The following is a 22,166-nucleotide window of genomic DNA, read 5'->3' as shown; positions in this document are numbered from 1 at the left end:
TTAAAAATGCTAGAAACAATTCTAGTGCATACTTGGTGTGGCGACAGGTAACCATCTATGCAGCTCCTCCTTGTAAGGCACCGAATCGTAGGTGCTGCACTGAGACGATCTGAAACTTGGAGCACTTTCTTGGCAGGCCTGGAATGATACACGTGGCATATTTAGTTCAAATACATTAAGCGTATCATAAAACAATACAAATTATTTTCCAACTGCTTAGTGATTTCCTGCCAAATCATTTTAGCTTTTTCAGGGAAAACACGTTTTATAAAACTACAACAACAAAAAAAAAAAAAAAAAAAAAAAAAAAAAAAAGAGAGAGAGAGGGATAAACAAAAAAGAAAGACAAAAAAATATGATATAACTTTAGGAATTAGGTCAGTTTAAAAACTTGTTTTATCAATAAACTGGCTTCTAAGACAAAGAAATGTAAAAATAAAAATAAATTAAACGAAAAAACAATTCAAAAATTGATTTTTTTTTTAACTTGGTGAAAAATTAAAATACAGGGTGATTATAATGAAAGTTCCATTTTTAAAACGCTGTAAAAATAAAACCACTGGTCTGAATGACGTCAGATTTCAACAGCATATTATCGAAGAAGGGGGAAAACGTATGGCAAATGAAAAATAAATAGTTGAAATTTTTAGTAATAGATGGCGCTGTAAGCTTCATAATTTAATGCGCATGACAGCTGTCTTGATTTACATATTTTTTCGAAGAGACTGGTGCCTCCGGTCCTGTTACTTGTACCGTAACTGGTAAGCGCTGTGAATGCCTTTTGCGCAACCACGTCATGATGAAGTCGTTTTTATGCAAGATGGAGCACCTCCGCACATCGCGAATCCAGTGAAGCAGTTGCTGAAGCGCCATTTCGGAAATGCTAGAATTATCAGCCGCCATTTCCATACAGCCTGACCGTCCAGATCACCTGATCTTAACCCGTGTGACTTCTGGCTATGGGGCTAGCTGAAAGCTGTTGTGTTCAGTGCTCCGATTGCAAACTTAGCTGAGCTGATGGCACGCATTGCGCAACACATTTTAAACGTTAGCCCGGAAAAACTTCGATCAGTTGTGGAACATACTGTTTCTCGATTTTAACTTGTTTCAGAAAATGGGGGACAGCATATTGAACATTTTTTGTGCCAGTCTCACGACAGTTAAAGACATGGGCGGATTTATGGGGGGGCGAGGGGGGTCAATGCCCCCCAGTCTTGGGAGGACTTTATACATGGTAACAGCACACATTTCAAAAATGTGAAAAAAAAATCATGACTTTTTTTTTCTTTTTTTGAAAAGTTCAGAAGTGAAAATGAAGAGAATAGTGACTGTCCTTTTCTGACGGGGGGGGGGGGGGGACCATACACTGTATTACAAAGAGCAAAGCTGTCACCGGGTTGTTGAAATGTGTTGAAAACGACTACTTTGAATTAAAAACCATTAGAGCAAGTATATGAGTGAAAATATGAGTAATCAGCCGCTATACTTAAAATGATCAACGACTGTTTCAACAATTTGGAAACTAAAACAAAGATTTAAAAAAAAAACGGATTTACCTACAAACTAAACAAGCTATAGTTGAGGGCACCCGCTTTGTTGAAGGCCCCTAACTCCGGAAAATTTCATGATTTGTTCTTTAAAGAAAAGAAGAAAACTACTTGAAAAAATAAATTCCATTTTAAAGTACTTGAAAACCTTGAAAATTTGGAAAAGTGTGAATACAAACCATAAATTTAAAAATTTATAACAATTGATGGGTTGTAGGGGGAGAAATGCCGAAATGTGTCCAATTTAGCTCCTTGCCACATCCTGCATCAAAAATATAAAAATCATGGTTCTCACGTTTCTGTAGCATTTCACTTGAGATAAATTTTTGTGACTCACATGTTTCATATATTGCTGTTTATTTAATCCTGAATGCAGTAATTTTGGAAATTATTTTGTATTACTTGCGTTTATCTTACTTCTGTATATTGTTATTCTGTGCAGCCCAGAAGGAAAAAAAAAAAACACTACCTCTATTTTTTTTTCGTTTTTTGCACTACTTGTAATTGAAAATAAAAAGTTGTTGTAATAAAAAATCAATAGTTTTTTTTCTTTTAAACTTAAAATGTTGTTGTTGTTTCTGATTCCCCTTGGAGCACCCAAGGTAATGAATAACGAAGGCGTTAATCCGCTTTTGAGGCTAATATGAGTGGCTTCCGTTTGACTGAGCCCCATTTTAGGTGGAAGTCCGACTTTTGCTCAGACACATAAGACAGATAGCACAATTCAGATTTATTACAATACAAGGAAATCAGAAAAACATCCAGGGCAGTGGGCGGGAATCGAACCTGTGCCTCTCTGCATGCAAGCAGTTGCTGAGCGATACCGCTCGACCACTGAGGCCCCAAACTTAAAATAGTTGTTTCTTACAAAGTTAGAACAATACTGTAAAACAGTACAATCAAGTACTTAATTTCAGAAACTGGAAAGGCCAATTTTTGTGCCTTAAATAATTTTAACTGTTCTCGAGTCCTTGAAACGGATTCGATGAGTTTTTGAAATTCCTAAGCAAAGTGTGCTTCAACTTTATTTCTTATCAATTATGAATTGTCCAAATGTGCCTATTTTCTAAATCTATACACCATTTCTTTTAAAGCATTTTTTTACTATGGATCATTTTGTATTTAATTCATTGTTGTATTTGTCGGTGGGTTGGAGGCGTGATCAAAAACTGATTGAATTGAACCGACAGCCAAAGTAAGCAAATAACAATGCACAATCTTCTATTCTTTCTCGCTTTTTCTCTCTGAAAACTGCTGTAATTGATTTGTCAAACCGAAAACCATTTCTACTGTGTATTATCGTAATTTGCAAAAAAGTGTTTTGCTATTTGTCTTCGAGATTTTAGTAGTTCCAATTACCCCTTCTAAGGCTTCAAAATGCAGAATTTTATATCTACTTTACAAAAATTCCTCCGGGGAAAAAACCCCGAACCCCCTAAAATTGGAGATATTCTATCTCCTACTTAAGAGGGATTCCATTTTCCACCTTAGACCTTATGTATAATGGATGGGGAGGGGGGGGGCTTTAAAAAATGGCCCTTTTTTTTGCCACCGATAGAAAAGTTGACCAGACTACTAAAGAGACCAAAACCCTGAAATAGCTTTGGGGCACGCTAAGTCTAAATCCAGCCAGTTGTAATCAATGCAACTGCTAATGCTAAAAAAAAAAAAAAAATGCTGCCCCCCCTCCCAGGAACTTAGTTCTAAATCCGCCTATGGTTGAAGACCAATTTGATGAAAGAATAAACGACCGCTATTAAATTATGATGCTTACAGAGCCATCTATTGCTAAAAATTTCAACTATTTAATTTTCATTTGCCATACGTTTTCCCCCTTCCTCGATAAAATGCTGTTGAAATCTGACGTCATTCTGACCAGTGGTTTTATTTTTACAGCGTTTTGAAAATGGAACTTTAATTATAATCACCCTGTATTATGCATAGCTGTTGCATTATAGGTTGCAACTTGAAGCACTTTCTGAGCAGGCCTGGAACGTGAGATGTTCAATTTAATTTAAATACATCACGTGTAGCAAAAAAACAATAATAATTATTTTCCAATTCTATTTGTTTTCTGATTTTAACTTTTCCTGGTAAAATACGTTTTATAAGGGGAAAAAGAAAAAAAGAAAGAAATCTAACATAATTTAGGTAATTAGATCAATTTGAAAACTAGTTTTATCATCAAACCGGCTTCTAAGAAAAAAATATGTAAGAAAAATGAAAAATTGAACAAAATACAATTTAGAAATTGATTTTTTATAAAACTTGGTGAAAAATCAAGATATTATACATCATTGCATTACAGATTGCACGTGAAGACAATTTTAATACGATTTTTTGAAATAAATAATTTCAAAAATAAATAACTTCGAAAACAAGTACAAAACGTCAGAAGCTCTCTATGTTTCAAACAGTATTGTCTTCTGAAACGGCATTTAAATGTTACTAAAGAAATAATTATCTCTGTGCTAAAGTACTGAAATTGAGATGAGCATTTTTTACTTCACTAAAAATAAAACTAAAGTTTGAAGCTTCAGGAGACTCGCCGTCTTTCCAAGAACAATGTAAATCTTGAAATAGTAGCGTGGAATTCACGAGCAAAAAAAAAAAAATGTTTTAAGAAATATATCAGCTATGAATTTTGAAACGAATTAAATTGTTCGAATATATACCTCAGCATTGCAAATCTTGTACCTTTTTCGCTCTCCTATGCAATATCGTCCACCGCCAGCTGGCCTAAAAATAAATACATGCACACGTAAAACAAGTATTTCAGGAAATAAATATTTTACATGCGGTTGGAAAACCACTTTTTATTGCGTAAGAAAAACAAATAATATGCTTCTTTAAAATCAAAATAAGAGAATATTAAATGTACAAATAAAAAATAACTTGTTTCAGTTTCTAAACGAAAGAGACCTGTGAAAAAAGAATGTATAAATAAAACATATAAAATAATATTAGCTTTAAAGTTTTTAGTTTTACGATTTATTTCATGTGTGTAATCAGGATTGTTTTTAGCACGAAACTCTTAAATTGGTGTTAGTAAGTTGCTGCATATTTGAAATAGTAATAATAGGAGAGACCATGCATAGTTGATACACGTTTTACATTTTGATTTTTCTAATTTTTGTTACTAATGATACGTTTCAAAACAAAATTTCCTGTAATATTATTAATATTTTTCAATCAAATAATTATTTCAATAGCTTTATTGACGAAATTTAAGTCAGTAAGAACTTTTTTTTTTTTTTTCAAAATGTATTAACGTTGGTCAAATTGATCCACAAATTAATAAGCTTTTATGCTGGCATAATCAACGAAAGGAAATTTTTTTGAGATAGTTTTAATGAACACAAATTGCTCTAAAAGATATATTGTAGAAGCATTCTTCGTTTTGGCAAAAAAGAAGATATCGCCGATTTCGCGAATTTAATAAGAACAAAATCGAAAGCTGAAAAAAAAAAAAAAACTCTACATTTTGCGAGACTTAAACTTTTGCGATTATGACGGACTCGCAAGAGTAGCGAAAATAAGTACTCTTACAGCAATCACTGAAACTAACAATACCCAATACAAATGAATACATTTTGTTCTATTTATTTTTAACTTGGTACCTTTTATTATGATACATAATGGTTTTTCCGATTAAAATATACATAGAAATTATGAGCCAAAGCTTAAAATTTTAGCATTAATAAGTGTAATATGGATAAGTGTATAAATAATGTATAGTGTAATGCAAATAAGTATCGCAGGGGTAAGAGTTGTCCTAAGTCCTAAAATTTCAAATTTTGTCCTAAAATTCCTAAAATTTCGTATTTTGTCCTAACATTACTAACATTTTCTTTATTACACGCAAAAAAATGAAGTTCAACCTAAAAATGAAACTTTTCATGGTAATATGCCTATATTTTAGAATAAAATAAACTTTGTAGTCCCTGAGAAATTTTCTCTAAAAAGAAACGGAAAAACCAATGCCACTGGTGTTTTTTTTTTTTTTTTCTGGAGAAGGGGGGGATGCAGTTATTCAAAACACATGCTCTCAATATAAAGCTGTTTGTTTTATCTATACTTTGTAACCCTTGCAGTCACTCCTCTTCTGCAAAAAATACATAAAAATAAAATGATAAAGAACATAAAAACAGTTGTGCAGCAAATTTTGCAGAAAAAGAGTTAGGGGAAAGCAATATGATCTGTTGTTTTTTTATTGTTTTCCACTTTGAAAAGAAATGAAAAATATGTGAACCAGAGGGGGACGGGAGAGTACTCCCTCCTCAAAAATGGCAGTTCTGTGGCAAAGGGGGGGGGGGGTGCGGTGAAAGGTATCATAAGTAATTGAAACAACAAAATACAATGTGTTGAGTTATAACCCACATTTTAACACTTTGTTCCAAAAATTTGTTTAAACCAAATTTAAATGATTTGTCCCCTGGGGAGAAGTAATATTTATTTTTATGGTGCTTATCTCGTGTGTGGTTTAAGCATTAGTTTGCCCTCACAGTACAAAGAGTCAGTTTGCTTTGTGTTTCTATTCAGTGAAGTTGGATTATTTCTTGCACATATAATTGTTAAATTTAGTCACTAACTTTTTGCTTTAAAAATGTAAATAGTAATTTGTTTTATTAAAATGCCACGGAAAACGAAATTTTCTTCCTTGTGATGGCAAAAGCAAACAGAAATGGATGCAGGATCAGCACATGGTGCCGTGCAGAAAAGAGAAAAGTATGAATTTAAAGCATTTTGTTCTGTTTGTACATGATCTTTCCAATATTGATAATGAAGGATTTTTGCAGGTACTGTCTCATGCAGATATGGCGAGACATAAGAGAGTGATAAGTAACTTGAAAACACAAGCTGTATTTTTAATTCATTGTTCTTCGTCTTCTACTGAAAACGAATTTATTATGATAAAGCAATCCAAAGCTTTTGCTCCAAATTCACTCCAAGATCAAATTTAAAAAGCGGAAGTTTTCTTAGTTTAAGTTGCCATCAAAAAAATTATTAATTTACATCCTTAAATGATTTATCTGTAATTTACAGGGATATTTTGATGATTCAGATAGCAAAAAGTATCAAGTTATCTGATAAAAGTTTAAGCACATAATTTATTTTGGACTTCCACCTTATTAATTTAAATCCCTCCTTATTAAGTTTTATTTTATTTTTTTATCATTCTTTGTAATTCACTTTGATGAAAAAACAGGGCAAGTAAAAAAGCAATTAGACATACATTTATCCTACTGGTATGTGGTATATATTTCTACTTCATAATGTGTAACTGTGTTGAAGAATAAAGAATTGAATGCCTTTTATTGTAGCTTTCAAGATTGAATTTGAAACGTTTTATCATCCACTACGAAACTCAAGCTCATAAATTACATTTAAGTTAAAAATTCTTGATTTTTTACTGTCCTAAAAATTTTGAATTGAAAATTTTTAAATGCAATATTTTGTGCAAGTGTATTGAAAATAATATTATAGCCTGGTATAATGCTGAACATTTTCAGGTTTTATTTATTTACTAGTGGTACCCGCAGGGCTTTGCCCGTAGTAGAAAATTAAAAGGTCATTTGGTTTGCCTGTATATTTACAAATAATGGATAATGAATTTCTCGCCAATTGGCTATGTTCATTCGCTCTCCCATTCCACGTTATGATAATTTCGTAATTTACTCGTCCATCTTATGATAATTTTGCTCCGTAAACTGTTATTAAAATTGAAATAGAAAAAGAACAAAATCGAATTTTCGAAAAATCGCTTCGACGTGCACACCCACATGCTACAAACTAACTTTATGCCAAATTTCATGAAAATCGGCCGAAAGGTCTAGGTGCTATGCGCGTCACAGAGATCCAGACAGCCAGACATCCTGAATGAGAGACTTTAAGCTTTATTATTAGTAAAACAAAAATTTTTTTCGCCCCTAAATTCCCTTTTTCCTTGATTTTCCTTTTTTAAACATACTAAAATCTGAGGTAATGCTAAAAGTTTTTTTTTTTCGTCTTCTAGACTTGCATAGTCCAAGCATAAATAATTCTTTCAAATTAATAATGGGATCTAGATATTGTTATTCTCATATATTTATAAATTTTAATTGGCGTGCTACAAAAAGTTAGTTTAAAACATTTTCCTTCGTAAAAAGTACTTGAACAATAATATCATATTTGCTAGCCTTAAAAGGGAATAGTTTCAAAGTCAGATGTATGTTTCCAAAATCCGTGTTTCGGAATACGAGACACGAGTTCAGAAAATCCAAACTCAATTTAACATTGAAACGATTACTTAGCAGTAAACGGTGTCACTATTAGTTGTAATGAAGATAAAGTTAACACAACATAGTTAGATTTTTTTCTTTTTTGCGAAGCTTCTCTCTTGTGAATAGCAAGCATTCATTGTAAAAATATTAATAAAATAACCATTTTCGTCAATAATTCATTATTTCAATATAAAGACTTATTCCTTGCAAGTAAATCACGACGATAAATCTTGAACTTGCAGAAAAACTTGAAACACTGAATAAACGCAAACACACTTTCTTTTCAAAACAATACGTTTCAAAATAGGTAATTAAAAAAAACTTTGCTGGCGTGATTTCCAAATTCGCATCAAATATTCTCCTTAACTGATTCAGTTTCTCTATTAAAAGTCAATTTATATCCACCAAGAAAAAGGATATTGAACTTTATTGTTAGAAGAGTTTCTCGCGGCAAATTACGATTATTAACCATGGTACCAGAAATAATAGCTCAATTAGAACAGTGTAAAGAGTCATTAGAGCTGAAAGCTCTCAGTTCAAATCCATTATAATAATTAAACCTTAACGTGATCTCGCGTAGACTTATTAGACGCAACGCCTTTAAATCTTCAAGATAGGATAATTATAATACGAATAACAACTGGATTTATAAGATAGCTTTCATTTAAACATTAAGAACATGATTAAATCTTAATTAGTTACAGTCATTCACTGTAACTTTCAACCCCAATTTCTCTAAATTAAACTGCCCAATAATATTTTAAGAGTTATGATGACCTTGTTTTTCCGGCTCCCATTTATCCGGAGCTCCGAATCAGATTTATCGAGTTTGTTTATTTATATATATATATATATATATATATATATATATATATATATATATATATATATATATTTATATATATATTCATTCAAACGATAAATCTAAATTATGATAGCAAGAAAGAAATTATATATGTGCCAAACATTCGCTCTTGATTTTGAGAAAATGTACTACATACTGTTTGACCACGGATTGCATGGAATTGGCAAACATCCAGTTAGGGCGACTCCATCTGAATGAGGGGAAAAATAAAAATTTTATGCGCAGATTCCGCTCATTTGAATGAGACTCTGCTTAATTTAGAGGCTAACATACATCTGCAAAATCTGACATTCCTGAATACTAATAGATGCTTCCATTTCCGCGTGTAAACCGGATGTTTGTCTTTCTATACAATCCGTGGTTAGACAGTAGGTGATACACTAAATTACAGTAATCTAACAAACATAGCGTTTGAAGCTTCAGTCAGACCCCACTACAGCTGAACTGTAAATAGTAAAGTGTCCCTGAAATTTCCTTGAAAGTTTGTTACGAGGCTGTTTTTTCTTTACTAATAATAAAGCTGAAAGTCTCTCTGTCTGGATCTCTGTGACGCGCATAGCGCCTAGACCGTTCGGCCGATTTTCATGAAATTTGGCACAAAGTTAGTTTGTAGCATATGGGTGTGCACCTCGAAGCGATTTTTCGAAAATTCGATTTTGTTATTTTTTCTATTCCAATTTTAAGAAAATTTTACCCAGCAAATTATCACAACGTGGACGAATAAATTACGAAATTATCATAACGTGGAACCGTAACATGGGAGAGCAAATGAACATAGCCATTTGGCGAGAAATTCATCATCCATTATTTGTAAATATACAAGCGAACCAAATGACCTTTTAATTTTCTACTACGGACAAAACCGTGCGGGTGCCACTAGTATATAATAAAGGAAAAGTATGCATATTAAGAATGTTCTCATTTTGTCCGTATTTTCAATCATCCGGATTGCCTTTGCTCCCAGTTAGTCCGGATAAACGAGGTTCTACTGTATTGTATTTATTGATATAAAACGGAAGAAAACTCCTAAAGTATTGTATATTTATCCAAGATTAAGAAATAATGATGATTTAATCCATTTAAATGGAATTGTTAACTGGTTCAAAGTGATTCTGTCATTGAGGGCCCCTTTGAGCCACATCAGATTTGGGATACAAAATAAATTATTGCATTAAAATCATTCCAACTTTGACGTAGAGAAATAAAATTTCAAAATGTTTAAAAACTCTCCTTTTGTACTTCACAGCAACATGCGATTTCTGTAATTTTTGGAAGATTGCAAGATTTCTGTCATTTTATAAGATTTCACAGTCAGAATGCAGTGGCAAAGTTATTTGGCCTTGACACACCGATTCTCGTTACATATACCACAATATTGCCTTTTTTTTTAATGAAGAGTAATAAACCTATTTCATAACTATATCGGTAAACTGCAGCATTGGGCCTTCTACTTTTTTTTTCTTTTCAATTTTAAAGGGAAATAAACTAAAAATTGCAAGTGACGCAACGTTGACCGGTACAGCTGAAAGTTACTTTCAATGTCTGCACACTAAATAATAAAAAATAAATAAATATATACTAAATAATAAATAAATAATAAATAAATAAATAAACTTACTAAATAATAAAAAATACTAAAAAATACACTAAATAATAAAAAATAAATATAGATATACTAAATAAATAAATAAACTTACTTTGAGTGTCAATAAAACTAAGAAAAGTAAAAAATTGATAACGAAAAAGTTGTATTGCACAGTTAAAAATATTTAGTTTTAACATGAGACTCTCGATTTATAATTTCTGTAGAAGAGTTACGATTAATGAATGAAGAACCCTAGTGAATAATTCTTTGAAAAAATAAGGTTTTAAAACATTTTTATTGGATGAATTAACAATCGTAACTTCCTTCTCTACATTTCCAGAAAAAAAATGACTAGAAAATGCATAAGCAGAAACCACTGCACTATACTCACATTGGATTATCACAGTGGCGTTGCGAAAGCGTCACTCCTGCTCCACAGGTCCGAGAACAGGGAGACCAGGGTCCCCATTGTCCCCATTCACCGTCGATAGCTTCTGGATGTTCGCCGATTTCGGTGCAGCGGCCCATTTGGCACCACTGGAACAAAAGGAGGAATATCAAAAAGACAAATAAAAACATTTCCAGCAAAACATGCGGTGAAATTTCCTTTCACATTAGATGTAATAAACGAATAAGCAATTTCAAAGTAAATCTAGTAATAAGTAATGTCATTGCTGGTACTTACGTCACATATCATACTAGAGTACCCTCAAGGCGATGCAAGTGCTAATAATTAAAGGAAGTCCCTTGAATAAATACATATCTAACCCTCCCTCTCCCTCTGATGTGAAATGATCATTTTTCTTTAAGTATGATGCGTACACACATTTTCAAAAAAAAACTATTAAAGTTTCTCTGGAATTTAAAACTATTCACCAAAACATTAAATTAGATTCACAGTTGCTTTAAAACTCAAAATAATCCTCCAACTGTATAGTTCACGCTTAACGCGCCAAGCAACCACGCTACTGTAACCCAGCGTTACCGTCGCAACAGAGACGGCAATGAACTCAGCCCTTTGGCGAGTGAAGCGGTTGTTTATATTTTATTTTATTTTATTTTTTGCAATTTAAAATGTTCCGCCAAATAAACAAAAAAGGGACCAAATAGTATCTACCAACTGTAAAATATTTCCGCAACTCGATTGTTTATCGTCAAACACACCAAGCGAGCAATCCAGCTGTTAGCGATCGAAGCGTACTTGATTGATTAGCTATCCCATCTGTCTAACGAAATAAGAAAAGAATTGAGTGGGATTTTTGAAAAAACGTCGTCAGAAAAAAAAGAAAAAAAAAATCGTATAAGTAAAGCTTCGATAAGTCGAAGTTTCGGGGAATGCGAAAAAATTCGAGTTATTAAAAATCTTCGTATCGAATTCGAAAACAAAACTGTAGGATAATATAGAATACTACCACTGACAACCATTAAATTTATAATATGAGCAAAAAAGTGATAGAATAATGTATCAAAGATAATACAAAGCACCAGTGGGATATTTTACAGTAATTCCTGGAATTAGATACTGCTGGTCTGAGGCGACAATATATTGTTACAAATTCTGTAAATAGTAATTATTTTTATGATTAATTTGTTGTAATCTAGCTAAATTTTGGCGTTTATTCCATTATCTTTCATCCAAAATTGTCTTAGTAGCGTCACCTGTAAATAGTTTCTCGTATTGAATATATAATTCCCTTACATTCGAATGAAGTACAGTCGAGTCCTGACTTACGCGAGGGATGCGTTCCAAGACTCTTCGCGTAATAAGTTGAAATTTCGCGTTGTAGAAGAGGGTATGTATACAAATTGTTTTGAAACATACCAAATTCTTTAAGACACTTATAAACACCCCTCAAACTGCTTTAAAGCATTCCTCAACAAAACATTAAAGTTTCTTATAATTAAGAACTGTACTTTTACTGTAATTAAAACATAAAAAAGCTGCTTCATTCAACAAAAAAAAACTGTTAAGATGCACAAAATAAATGATCAATGGCAGGGAAAGACATAAAATAAAACTACATGGCACGTATATCACGTATACTTAATGTCCTGCTACCGTCGACGTACTTTTTAGTTAAGCATCTTTACAAACCTTAGATGAAACAGTGGACTAAGGTGCCATTTTATTTCATCAACTTTAATATTTAGAAAGAAAAAAGAAAGACGTCGAGAGGTTACTTTATGCAGTAATAAAGCGATGCGTGGAATAGTATGGTGAAGGGAACTTTCGCTATCAATGGCGCAATAGGGATAAAATATATTCACGAAATCCATATTTAGGATACAATAAGGAAACCGATACTTCCTTCCAAAAAAATTCGTATAGCAGAAGAGGAATTCGCGTTATCCCTAAAATTCGTTACTCGGGAAAAACTCGCGTTATAGCCATTTCGCGTAAGTCGAATCGCGTTGTAGCGGGAGTCGACTGTATACGGTTCCTCATTTCTGAATGATAAGATTTGTGAATGGAATAAAAAGAAAATATGAGAATCTCGTCGTCCTTTATATACAGTGACCTCTCAATTATACGCGACCTAAGAAGATAACGAAATTTTCGCGCACAAGTGAGATTCGCGTGTAAGTGATAAACCTAAAAGTCAGCTTAAATGCAACAAGTTCACATCTGTTATAGTAATACTAATAGTTGACTACTAATACTAATGAATAAATACGCACATAATTTCTGTTTATGCATTGTAATTTTTTATTAAAAATGCAAATTTGAAATTGTACGTTTTGTCGTTTTTTATACACTGTGAAGTACGTAAGCGAATTCCCCGAAACCTAAAAAGTGTCAGCTGATCAGAGCTATAGTCTACGAGGATGTAAAAGATCCTGGATAGGTTACGTCAGTAGTTACCGCTTGACCTCGACTTTTAGTAACGTCAAAATTTTCGTATGTAACCCATTCTCCCCTCTTGATGTCAATTACAAGACTAATTCCATCCCCAATTGCAAATTTGTGCAAAAAAGAATGCGCTCTTTGAAGAATCCGAACAATAAAAAGAAGCCGTGTGAATGCATTCCAAGAGACAGAACAGAAGTGTACAAATCTTCCGATAAACAAAGCGTAAATAACTAAAACTTGGGAAAAAAAAATTTATAGCGCATAAGTGAAAGGTGCATTTTAGGTTTCGTGTATAAATGAACAAGAGTTAACATTGTTTATCACTGGCCGGGAAATCGCGCATTACTAAAAAATGCGTATAACAAAGGTCGCGTATAAGCGAGAGATCACTGTATTTACTACAGGTACCCGCACGGCTTTGCCCGTAGTAGAAATTAAAAGTTATTTGGTTCGCTTGTTTACAAATAATGGATGATGAATTTTTCGCCAATTTGCTATATTCATTTGCTTGCCCATGTTACGGTTCCACGTTATGATAATTTCGTAATTTTTTCGTCCACGTCAAAAATTTCTTAAAATTGGAATAGAAAAATAACAAAATCGAATTTTCGAAAAATCGCGTCGAGGTGCACACCCCCATGCTACAAACTAATTTTGTACCAAATTTCATGAAAATCGACCGAACGGTTTAGGCGCTATGCGCGTCACAGAGATCCTGACAGAGAGAGATCCAGACAGATTTTCAGTTTTATTATTAGTAAAGATATATCAAGGGCACCCATATGCAAAATTGTAAGGGGGGGGGGACTCAGATGATTTCTCCATGGAAAAGAAGGGTATTTTCTACATGGAAACCGATTTCAGGACAGGTTAGAGTCATTAAAATATTTCATTTTTTAATAACTTTTTTCATTTATGGCTGGAGAATAAAGGTTTTTACATTTTTGCAAAGAAAAAAATACCAAAAGCAAGGAAGTTCTAATTTCAAAGGGGAGGGGGGCCTCGAGTCCCCCTTGCTGTTGCTCCACCTGTAGCAGATGAACAATACCAATACGTGAAAGGTGGGGGGGGGGGGTCGAAAAACATTGAAACATGTGCAATCAATACCAATTTGTTCAATTATATCACTAAGTTAAAACAAAGGGGAAAGCAATGAATTAAACTTCGTTCTCTAGCTAAAGTAAAGACAAGACCTAAGCTTGAAATTCAAAATGAAAATATTATTCTAGTTAACAGACGAAAGAAAATATGAATTAATCATGGTTCTGTTTCTTTTAATTATGCTTTAGTTTAATCTAACTCAGCAACTTTTCCATGCTTAGAACGCCGAATTTTAATTAGAATTTACTTAAAGGACATTATTTATTCTCATAACGTAATTAAATTTGCTTTGCTGAAATCTAAATTAAAATGCTAAAAGCTAGTTGCAATAACAACAGAGCGATTTAAAGTTACTTTCATTTGATTTTTAATACACAAATCTGCACTTATCCCCGATGGTTAGTAATCGTTATAATTTTCTTGCTTTTGCAATTTGGAGAAGTTGAAAGCAAAATGATACTTATACATCTCCGGCAGTTTAATTAAGAAGTTCGCTCGGAATTAATCCAGTCTATTCAGACTGACATCGGCGTTAAACATGCAGAGCCGGCTCTAGAAGTTTTTCCGCCTTAGGCGATGTTTTCAAGTGCCGCCCCCTCGTCTTAATAATATATACATATTTTTTTAAATCATCGAGCATATCCTCACGTATTGCTGCAAAATAATAATAATAATTAATAAATAAATAAAAAACTCTAATTTGTTGCCTCTTTACATTTTGCTATCATGAAATCTGCAGCCCTATGCGGTGCCATAGGTCGCCTACCCCAGGAGCCGAGCCTGGTAACATGCGTGAAGTTTAGATGCACTGATTACTGAAACTGAAAGGTTTTGAGATTCATGATCTAATTAAATTCAGTTGTCCTTATTTTCTTATCATTTTCTACATGTATCAAAAAAGTGGGTAGGAAACTGACGGATACAAGGGGAGGGTCATGGGGATCATGCCCCCCACCCCTAAACCGTTGACAAGAGTATCTGTCCCCATTGTGTTCAAACACTTTATGAATGAAACTAACTGCCTTGCCTGGCTTTGCCCGGTCTACCTTGAAAATAAATATTGTGTCAAGTGACGTATATTCAACAATCAGGCTTAAATAAAAGAAAAAAAAAAACATCAATCAAAATTTCCCTTCGAATAATGACGACAGATTTAAAAATATTTTAAAGAAATGAAAATGAGAAAGGTGGATTTAAAAAGCATAACCATAGAAACACAAAATAAAATTAGTTTAAGAAATTAAAGTGCGAAAGATGGAAAGAAACAATGGATTCAAAAGGCGTAACCGCGGAAACGCAAAAATTAAATGCTTAACAACTTGAATGGAGATGAAATTTTTCGAACTTGATTTAAAAAGGTTGTAACTTTTTTCCTTTGGAGATAGGAGCTTAGTTTTTCGACCGAAGGTAGGGATAGACTTGTAATAAAAGAATGTCGTTGTATCCAATGGTGTAAAAAAGAAAACTGTTGGACAATTCCTTCACTTTTTGTTGATACATTTAATGAAGAAAGTCGTGCCTAAATTTCAATTAAGCCTTAAAAAAGAAAATTGAGCTAAAAACGCACTTAAGTTAGAGCATTGAAACAAATTACGTAGAACGCAGAAAATTCTACCCTTTTCAACCATATGTAATATTAATATGTGCAAGTAATTCCCCCCCCCCATATTCGGGAATTTATGTTAAAATTGGGCCTAAATTGGAATAAAATAAGAACTATTCATCGAATTTTTTTCGAACTGGTCTGCAAACCTTTACAATGCTAAAAGAAAGATACTGTGAAAATTTCCGCCAAATCGGACGGGTAGTTCTCGAGTTTTGCGCGTTTCAACAAACAGACGCTTTTTGGAGACTTCATTCTATACTCTGCAGAGATGCTAACGATTTTAGAAGAATTTTGATTCATTAAATAGTTTTGAAAATAAATATTTTAAATACTACTTCTTTTCTTTGCTTGTACAATTAAATTTGTAACGTTTATGCCTTATTCTTTGGCAATTTTTATTGACACCTAAGCAGTTTCAGAAAATTTCCTGCAAAAACTGCAAGTTTGTTTATGGGGGGGGGTCATTCTTTAGCGTGCCCCCCCTAAAATAGTAGTATGTATCCGCCCCTGATAGGAAATAGTACTGTATTCGTGAAAGTTTTCGAATTCCAAAGGATTAACATTTTTCAGGTGGATTACATACATTTTTACTATTTTTAAAAATTATTTATTTAGTTTTCAATATATGTGAATTTAAATAAATACTTTTGTAGTCAGCCGAGCTTTAAGTTCTTTCAAGAGTTGAAAGAAATATAGGAACAACCCCATAGGAACTGGTGCTAATTAGTTTTTTGGCGCCCATCACTTTCAGGGGGACGGCTCAATCGAATATTTTTCTCCGTAAACTTGACTGATATACCTCAAAACATAATGGAAAATTCAAACGAAAATTAGCTCACAGAGAGCTTAGTTTGATTCGAGTTTGGCACCAATTGCTCCAAGGGATTTCGCACAGTCAATGTTTCTCTCAGCAGGGGCGGCTCCAATGCCTGAAAAAGCAGCTATAATATTTAATCAAAAATTAGCATACAGATGGACCTTGAAGGATACTGCTACTCAGTGCAGTAGTTGAGAGGAGGAAGTGTTGGGGAAAGCTGTCCCCCAAAATATTTGATTTTTTATTATAAAAAATAGAACGTCGTCCATCAAGGTATGACGGGTGAAAACTTCTACTACATTTGAACGAAACCATTGCCTGTTTGGTGATATTTTGATCGTTGAAATTGTAACCCTAACTCCAGTGGATTAACCCTAAACTCCAGTAGATAGCATTCATAGCTGACCGCTTTTGCGTTTCTTCATTCCCTGAAATGATGCAGTCTTACCAGTAAAACAGTTTACTGGATCGTGTTCAGAGGATCTGGCAGTTCATTCCATCTATTTGCTCGAGTTTCATTGTTGAAACACGCGGGTTATTCGATTATCAGCTATTATTTATATGAAGATTATGCAAATGAATATAGATTGAGTTCAAATCACACTTTTTTTTTCAGTGAACCCGCTAAAATCAATAGGAGAGTTCCCCCAAATATATATATATTTTTTCAACTACACCAATGCTGCCGCTGGTTAGTTTCTAGGCCAATCGTGCCGGAAAATATGGGTAGTTGAAAGCTGCTCTCATTAAGAGTGACTAAAATGCCTAAACAAGTAACTCACAGATTCAGCCCAAAGTTGATTTGCGGATGGAAACCGTTAGGACAATATTTTTTGACGCGAATTGCTCCAAGAGTCCAAAGGATTTTTTCCCTTCTAGTGAACGTGACTGCTATGTCTGCTGTATCTCAATAAATAACACAAGGATTACAAAAAAAAAAAATTTGCAGGAGGTCTGACTCACTGGTAAGAGGTACTTATTTATAAGGTTTAATCAAATGAAACCCGGTCAGTGCGTCAAAGCGTAATTCAAACATCGTCCGCACATCACGTTCGCCGCGTAAAGCGGACAGAGTAACGTTTTTCGAAAAGGGAGAAGCATTCATACTTTGCGAACATTCACATTGCGAACAACATATAGACGTTAGAGGGTGTCACGTAATAGAGAGACTGACGCATGTTTCACACCGAAGAGAAGGTGGTCACACAAGTTATCGTCCACTACAAAACATGTCCTTGTTTTTGGCCACAAGGGCTCACTGCTTCACTGCTTGTTGAGTTCCCGGAACGGGGAATCACCATCAATGCTCAGTGTTGTCAAACCACTTTACAGAGCCTTATTACGGGCCAGAAAAGGTCGAAACGGCCAGCCATGTTGTCCAAATGTGTCCGCACGCGGCCCATGCGGTAAAGACGACATTGCAGAAGTTTCGGTGAGAACGCTGGAACATCCACAAGAAGTGAGGTGGTGTGGAGAAAAGTACAGTCCAGGCCTTTCCCTGTGTGACTTTAATGGGTCAGATGTTTCAGAGGTCAGATGTTTTTGGACCTTTGAAATAAGCTATTCGCGGATATCGATTCACAACGGACGACGAAGTGTGATTGGGTCCAGACCTAGATCCGTCAGCAGCCTACTATAGCTTCTTCAAAGATGGAATCGACAGACTAATGTCGCAAAGGGATAAGTGTGTCAACAGTTTTGGCAACTATTTTTGAGTTAATAAAACCGTTACCGTTACTTTACACTAGTGACCGGGTTTCATTTAAATGCCCCTTATATTACATTGCGAAACTCTAAAACTGAACTCCATCCAAAGACAAAGCTGCAGTCTCTGGATGGCATAACTGGGAGGTCGGTACACTGCATGCTTTTGTCAATATTCGGATACAATTACACTGATAGTACAAGAAAATAACATCCAAGGCAGAGCGGAATTTTTTTTGAGCAATCACGATTGCTTATTGCTTTCATTTGACTGTTTTTGGCGTGCTATCATTTTTCCCACCGGCGCGGCGCCACCCTCTGCCAGCACCACCCGTCGCGGCGGCCGGCCTCACAATGCTGCTCCTCTACCGAAAACCGTCTCCAGGTTGCATCCACATCCTACACACACACGCATACATACACGCACCAACGCACACACAAACACATACACACACATACCCCTACACACATACACAAACACATACACACACGCATGCATACAGACGCCTACACATACACACAAAGACACACAACTGCCCACACATTCATGCCTGCACACAGACACAAACACATATGCTTACACACACATACACATACCCCGCCCCCACGCGAACAAACACTCATACACACAACTACCCACACACTCATGACTGCACACAGACACAAACACACATGCCTACACACATACACATCCCCCCCCCCGACACACACACACATACAAACACACACTCGTGATTACGAAAAAAATAATTTGAATTCAAGATGACAAAATTCAAATTAATTTTTATTATTATTTTTTTCTCTCTCTCTCTCTCTTTCATTTCTCCTCAATGCCATACTTTAAATAGTCACAGCAAATTCATAACAGAAACTTCAATCTAAGATTGCGGGGCCAAAAATAGTCGCAGATTGGCGGATTTACCACGTTGCAATTGCGAGGGGGTCCCTCCCAGGATGTCCATAGGAATTTTGGGGCTCGTTACAAATTACTTTTTTGGGCCCCTCACATCATTGCCTTCAGCTCTACGTATTTTCACCCCTCCCCCTAAGGGCATAAAACATGAAAAATACTTTTTGTAGTTCTATTTCCCGCTAAGAACCCTCTTAAAAATGCATTGCTATGGGAGAACCCATGAACTTCTGCTGAAAACCCAAGATCTTGGAGAGAAAACCAAGTTTTAGTAGCCATGGTTACGGTGCATTACATTGTGGAATTGCAGAGAAAAAAACTACTTCACTGAAATTAATTCAGTGCTGCCATCTATGTTTGATCAAGAAAGGTAGACCACAAATGATATAATAAAAATTATGCTTCAGAATGAAGGAATGCAAATTAAATGTATAAAATATTGAAACTCATTTATTTTACTTTTTGTTTATCGTATTACCCCGCATTATCCAGCATGCCAGAAAAAAGCGAGGTTGAGCAGCATGCTGGGAAATTCGAATTTTCCAGAATGCCGATTAATTTAAGTTTAATTTTTGCAACAAAACAAAAGTAAATTTCCCCATTCAGCTTCCAATCAGAAAGCAAACCACTGTAAAGAAAAAAAAATTTATCCCGAAAGTAACCTTCTTTGAGAAAAAAAAATGTGCATTGCATATAATATGTGTTTGATTTTTATGGTAGGTCATCATTAATGGATTTAATTATATGCCAATAAAGTAATCAATTCAGAAGCAATCAACGTTACTGCGATTTGTTCATAATTTCTTTAAATAAATTATTTTAGGTTCCTTTTAGAAAGGTAAGTTTAATTTTTATATATTGAATAGTTATGGTAAATTCTTTTACCACTCGGTAACCAGGGCCGGATTACCAAATAGGCAATGTAGGCAGTAGCCTAGGGGCCCCGAGGTTCTGAGGGGCCCCGGAGAAATATTAAAGTTGCAAATACAAAAAAAAAGTTAAATTTTCTTCAAAAAAGTGGGGGGGGGGGGCTTTCTTGTTTGTATTCAATAAAAATATATGTGCTTGCACGTTGGGTGTGAAAAATTTAGACGCTACAGACCCCCGCCCCTGCTTTCTAACCTCGCGATGACTCTAGGAGGCCCCATCACTTCTAATGCCTAAGGGCCTCCGACTCCTTGATCTGGCCCTGTCGGTAACTTACTGCTTATATGTTTGATTACTTAGTCATAATTTATTTTTATAAAACTATTCGTTATTAAACAATATTTTTCTTGTTAAAATAACCAATGACATGATTAGTAAATATTTTTACAGTATTAAACTGTTCATTAATAGTAATGAGATAAAACTTATATTAATTTTTAGCCGAACATATATTTTTTTATAGTATTAATCTTTTTTCCTAACCTAGATTTTCCCGGCATAGCGGAAAGGACCAGGCAAGTGTTATTAAAAATCTGGTGACCCCCGAATTTTGCGGCATGCCGGATAATGCGGGGTAAAACGGTATTTTTTCATAAAAAGAGCAATGCTGTTAAAAATGAAACCAATTTTAAAGACCAATGTACGAGTGTAGAGCTCTGAAATATTAAGCTTAAAAATTTGGAACTGATTGCTTAAATGGTATGAAAATACATTGTTGAACAGAAAACTCCCGATCATCTGTTGGTGAATTATCGGTTTACGATTTGTCAACGGTTTTCAGAATTCCCAACGAGCTGATTTGTGCATCACATGACTTCCTTTTACGCTAATTTATTGATAATAATGCCTTGGAGTAAGCAAAGAAACACTTTAAATATTTTTACCCCAAGTTTGTTGGGAACTGAAGCAAAAAAAAAAAAAAACGTTTTATACAGAAAATTTTCCCAATATTAGGCATTTTAATGTGATTCTATGGTTATTTCTCTAAATGTCACCAATATTGGCCAAAATGAAACCAGAAAAATAACCGCCAAATTTGTCGCCAAGTTGGCGAAAAAACTTGGCGATGTGTCGCCACGTGTTTGCTTAATTATAACACCACATGAGTTTGCACTGAAATTAACAATGATTAGCCCCAAAAAAAGATGTAAAAGACCCCTTTCAAACATCCGAATGCAACCAAAAGGGGAGGTGCAAAACTAGACCCCACCAGGAGTCTACATACCAAATTTCAACTTTCTAGGACATTCTTCACGTGTGTAAGCTACTCTCTGAGAATTAGCAGGTGAAACGGAGCAAGGTGAATACGGAGTAGCAGGTGAATACGGAGAGAAATCGAGGATATAAATCTATATTTTTGTTTCCGAAACTGAAAGCTGCAATTAAAGGAGCTTTTTGCGATGATGTTTCAGCCATTTAAGCATCCATGACACAGGTGCTAAAAAACATTTCCAAAACCGAATTGAAGAAGTGTGTGGATTTTTTTTTTTTTTTTTTTTGTACTAAACGTTGTATTGAGTGACATGAACCTCATTTTTGAATATCACGCCGATTTTATTATATCACTAACATGAGCGCCCATATGCAAAATTGTAAGGGGGGGGGGGTCAGAAATTTTGACCATGATTTAGCATGATATTTTCCCCACGAAAACCAATTTCAGGACAGAGTCATTAAAATTAGACATTTTTAATCACTTATTCATTAATGACTGGAGAAGAAATATTTTTACATTTTTGCAAAGAAAAATGTTCTAAAAACAAGGAAGTTCTAATTTCTAAGGGGGGGGGCTCGAGCCCCCCTTGCCCCCCTATATGGGCGCCCTTGATCACTAAAATGTCCTGTTACTTTTAGATCATACTGTGTATGAAACAGTTCTTTAACACTAATCTAGTGCGTTTTTTTTTTTTTTTGTTTTTTTTTTTGTTAAATAAACCTCCTCACTGATCGGAGTTTTTTTCCTTTCGTTTTCGTGATGGTCATAAAAGGT

The 22,166-nt window shown here is 34.5% G+C and overlaps 1 protein-coding gene across 1 annotated transcript in view; it reads right to left on the bottom strand.

Annotated features, from left to right (window-relative positions):
• Positions 1-22,166, bottom strand: part of LOC129220653 (A disintegrin and metalloproteinase with thrombospondin motifs 7-like) — a 92,240-nt gene that overhangs the window by 41,922 nt on the left and 28,152 nt on the right. Inside the window, exons 8-10 of the mRNA XM_054855082.1 lie at positions 10,652-10,797; positions 4,223-4,286; positions 33-138 (exon numbers count right to left, since the gene is read on the bottom strand). Coding sequence (XP_054711057.1) covers positions 33-138; positions 4,223-4,286; positions 10,652-10,797 — 316 coding nt within the window. The remainder of the gene's footprint in view (positions 1-32; positions 139-4,222; positions 4,287-10,651; positions 10,798-22,166) is intronic.

Source organism: Uloborus diversus, chromosome 4 (assembly GCF_026930045.1).
Source record: "Uloborus diversus isolate 005 chromosome 4, Udiv.v.3.1, whole genome shotgun sequence".
Taxonomy (NCBI): Eukaryota; Metazoa; Arthropoda; class Arachnida; order Araneae; family Uloboridae; genus Uloborus; species Uloborus diversus.
Note: the sequence above shows the minus strand (reverse complement) of the source record. Positions and strands in the feature narration are given on the sequence as shown.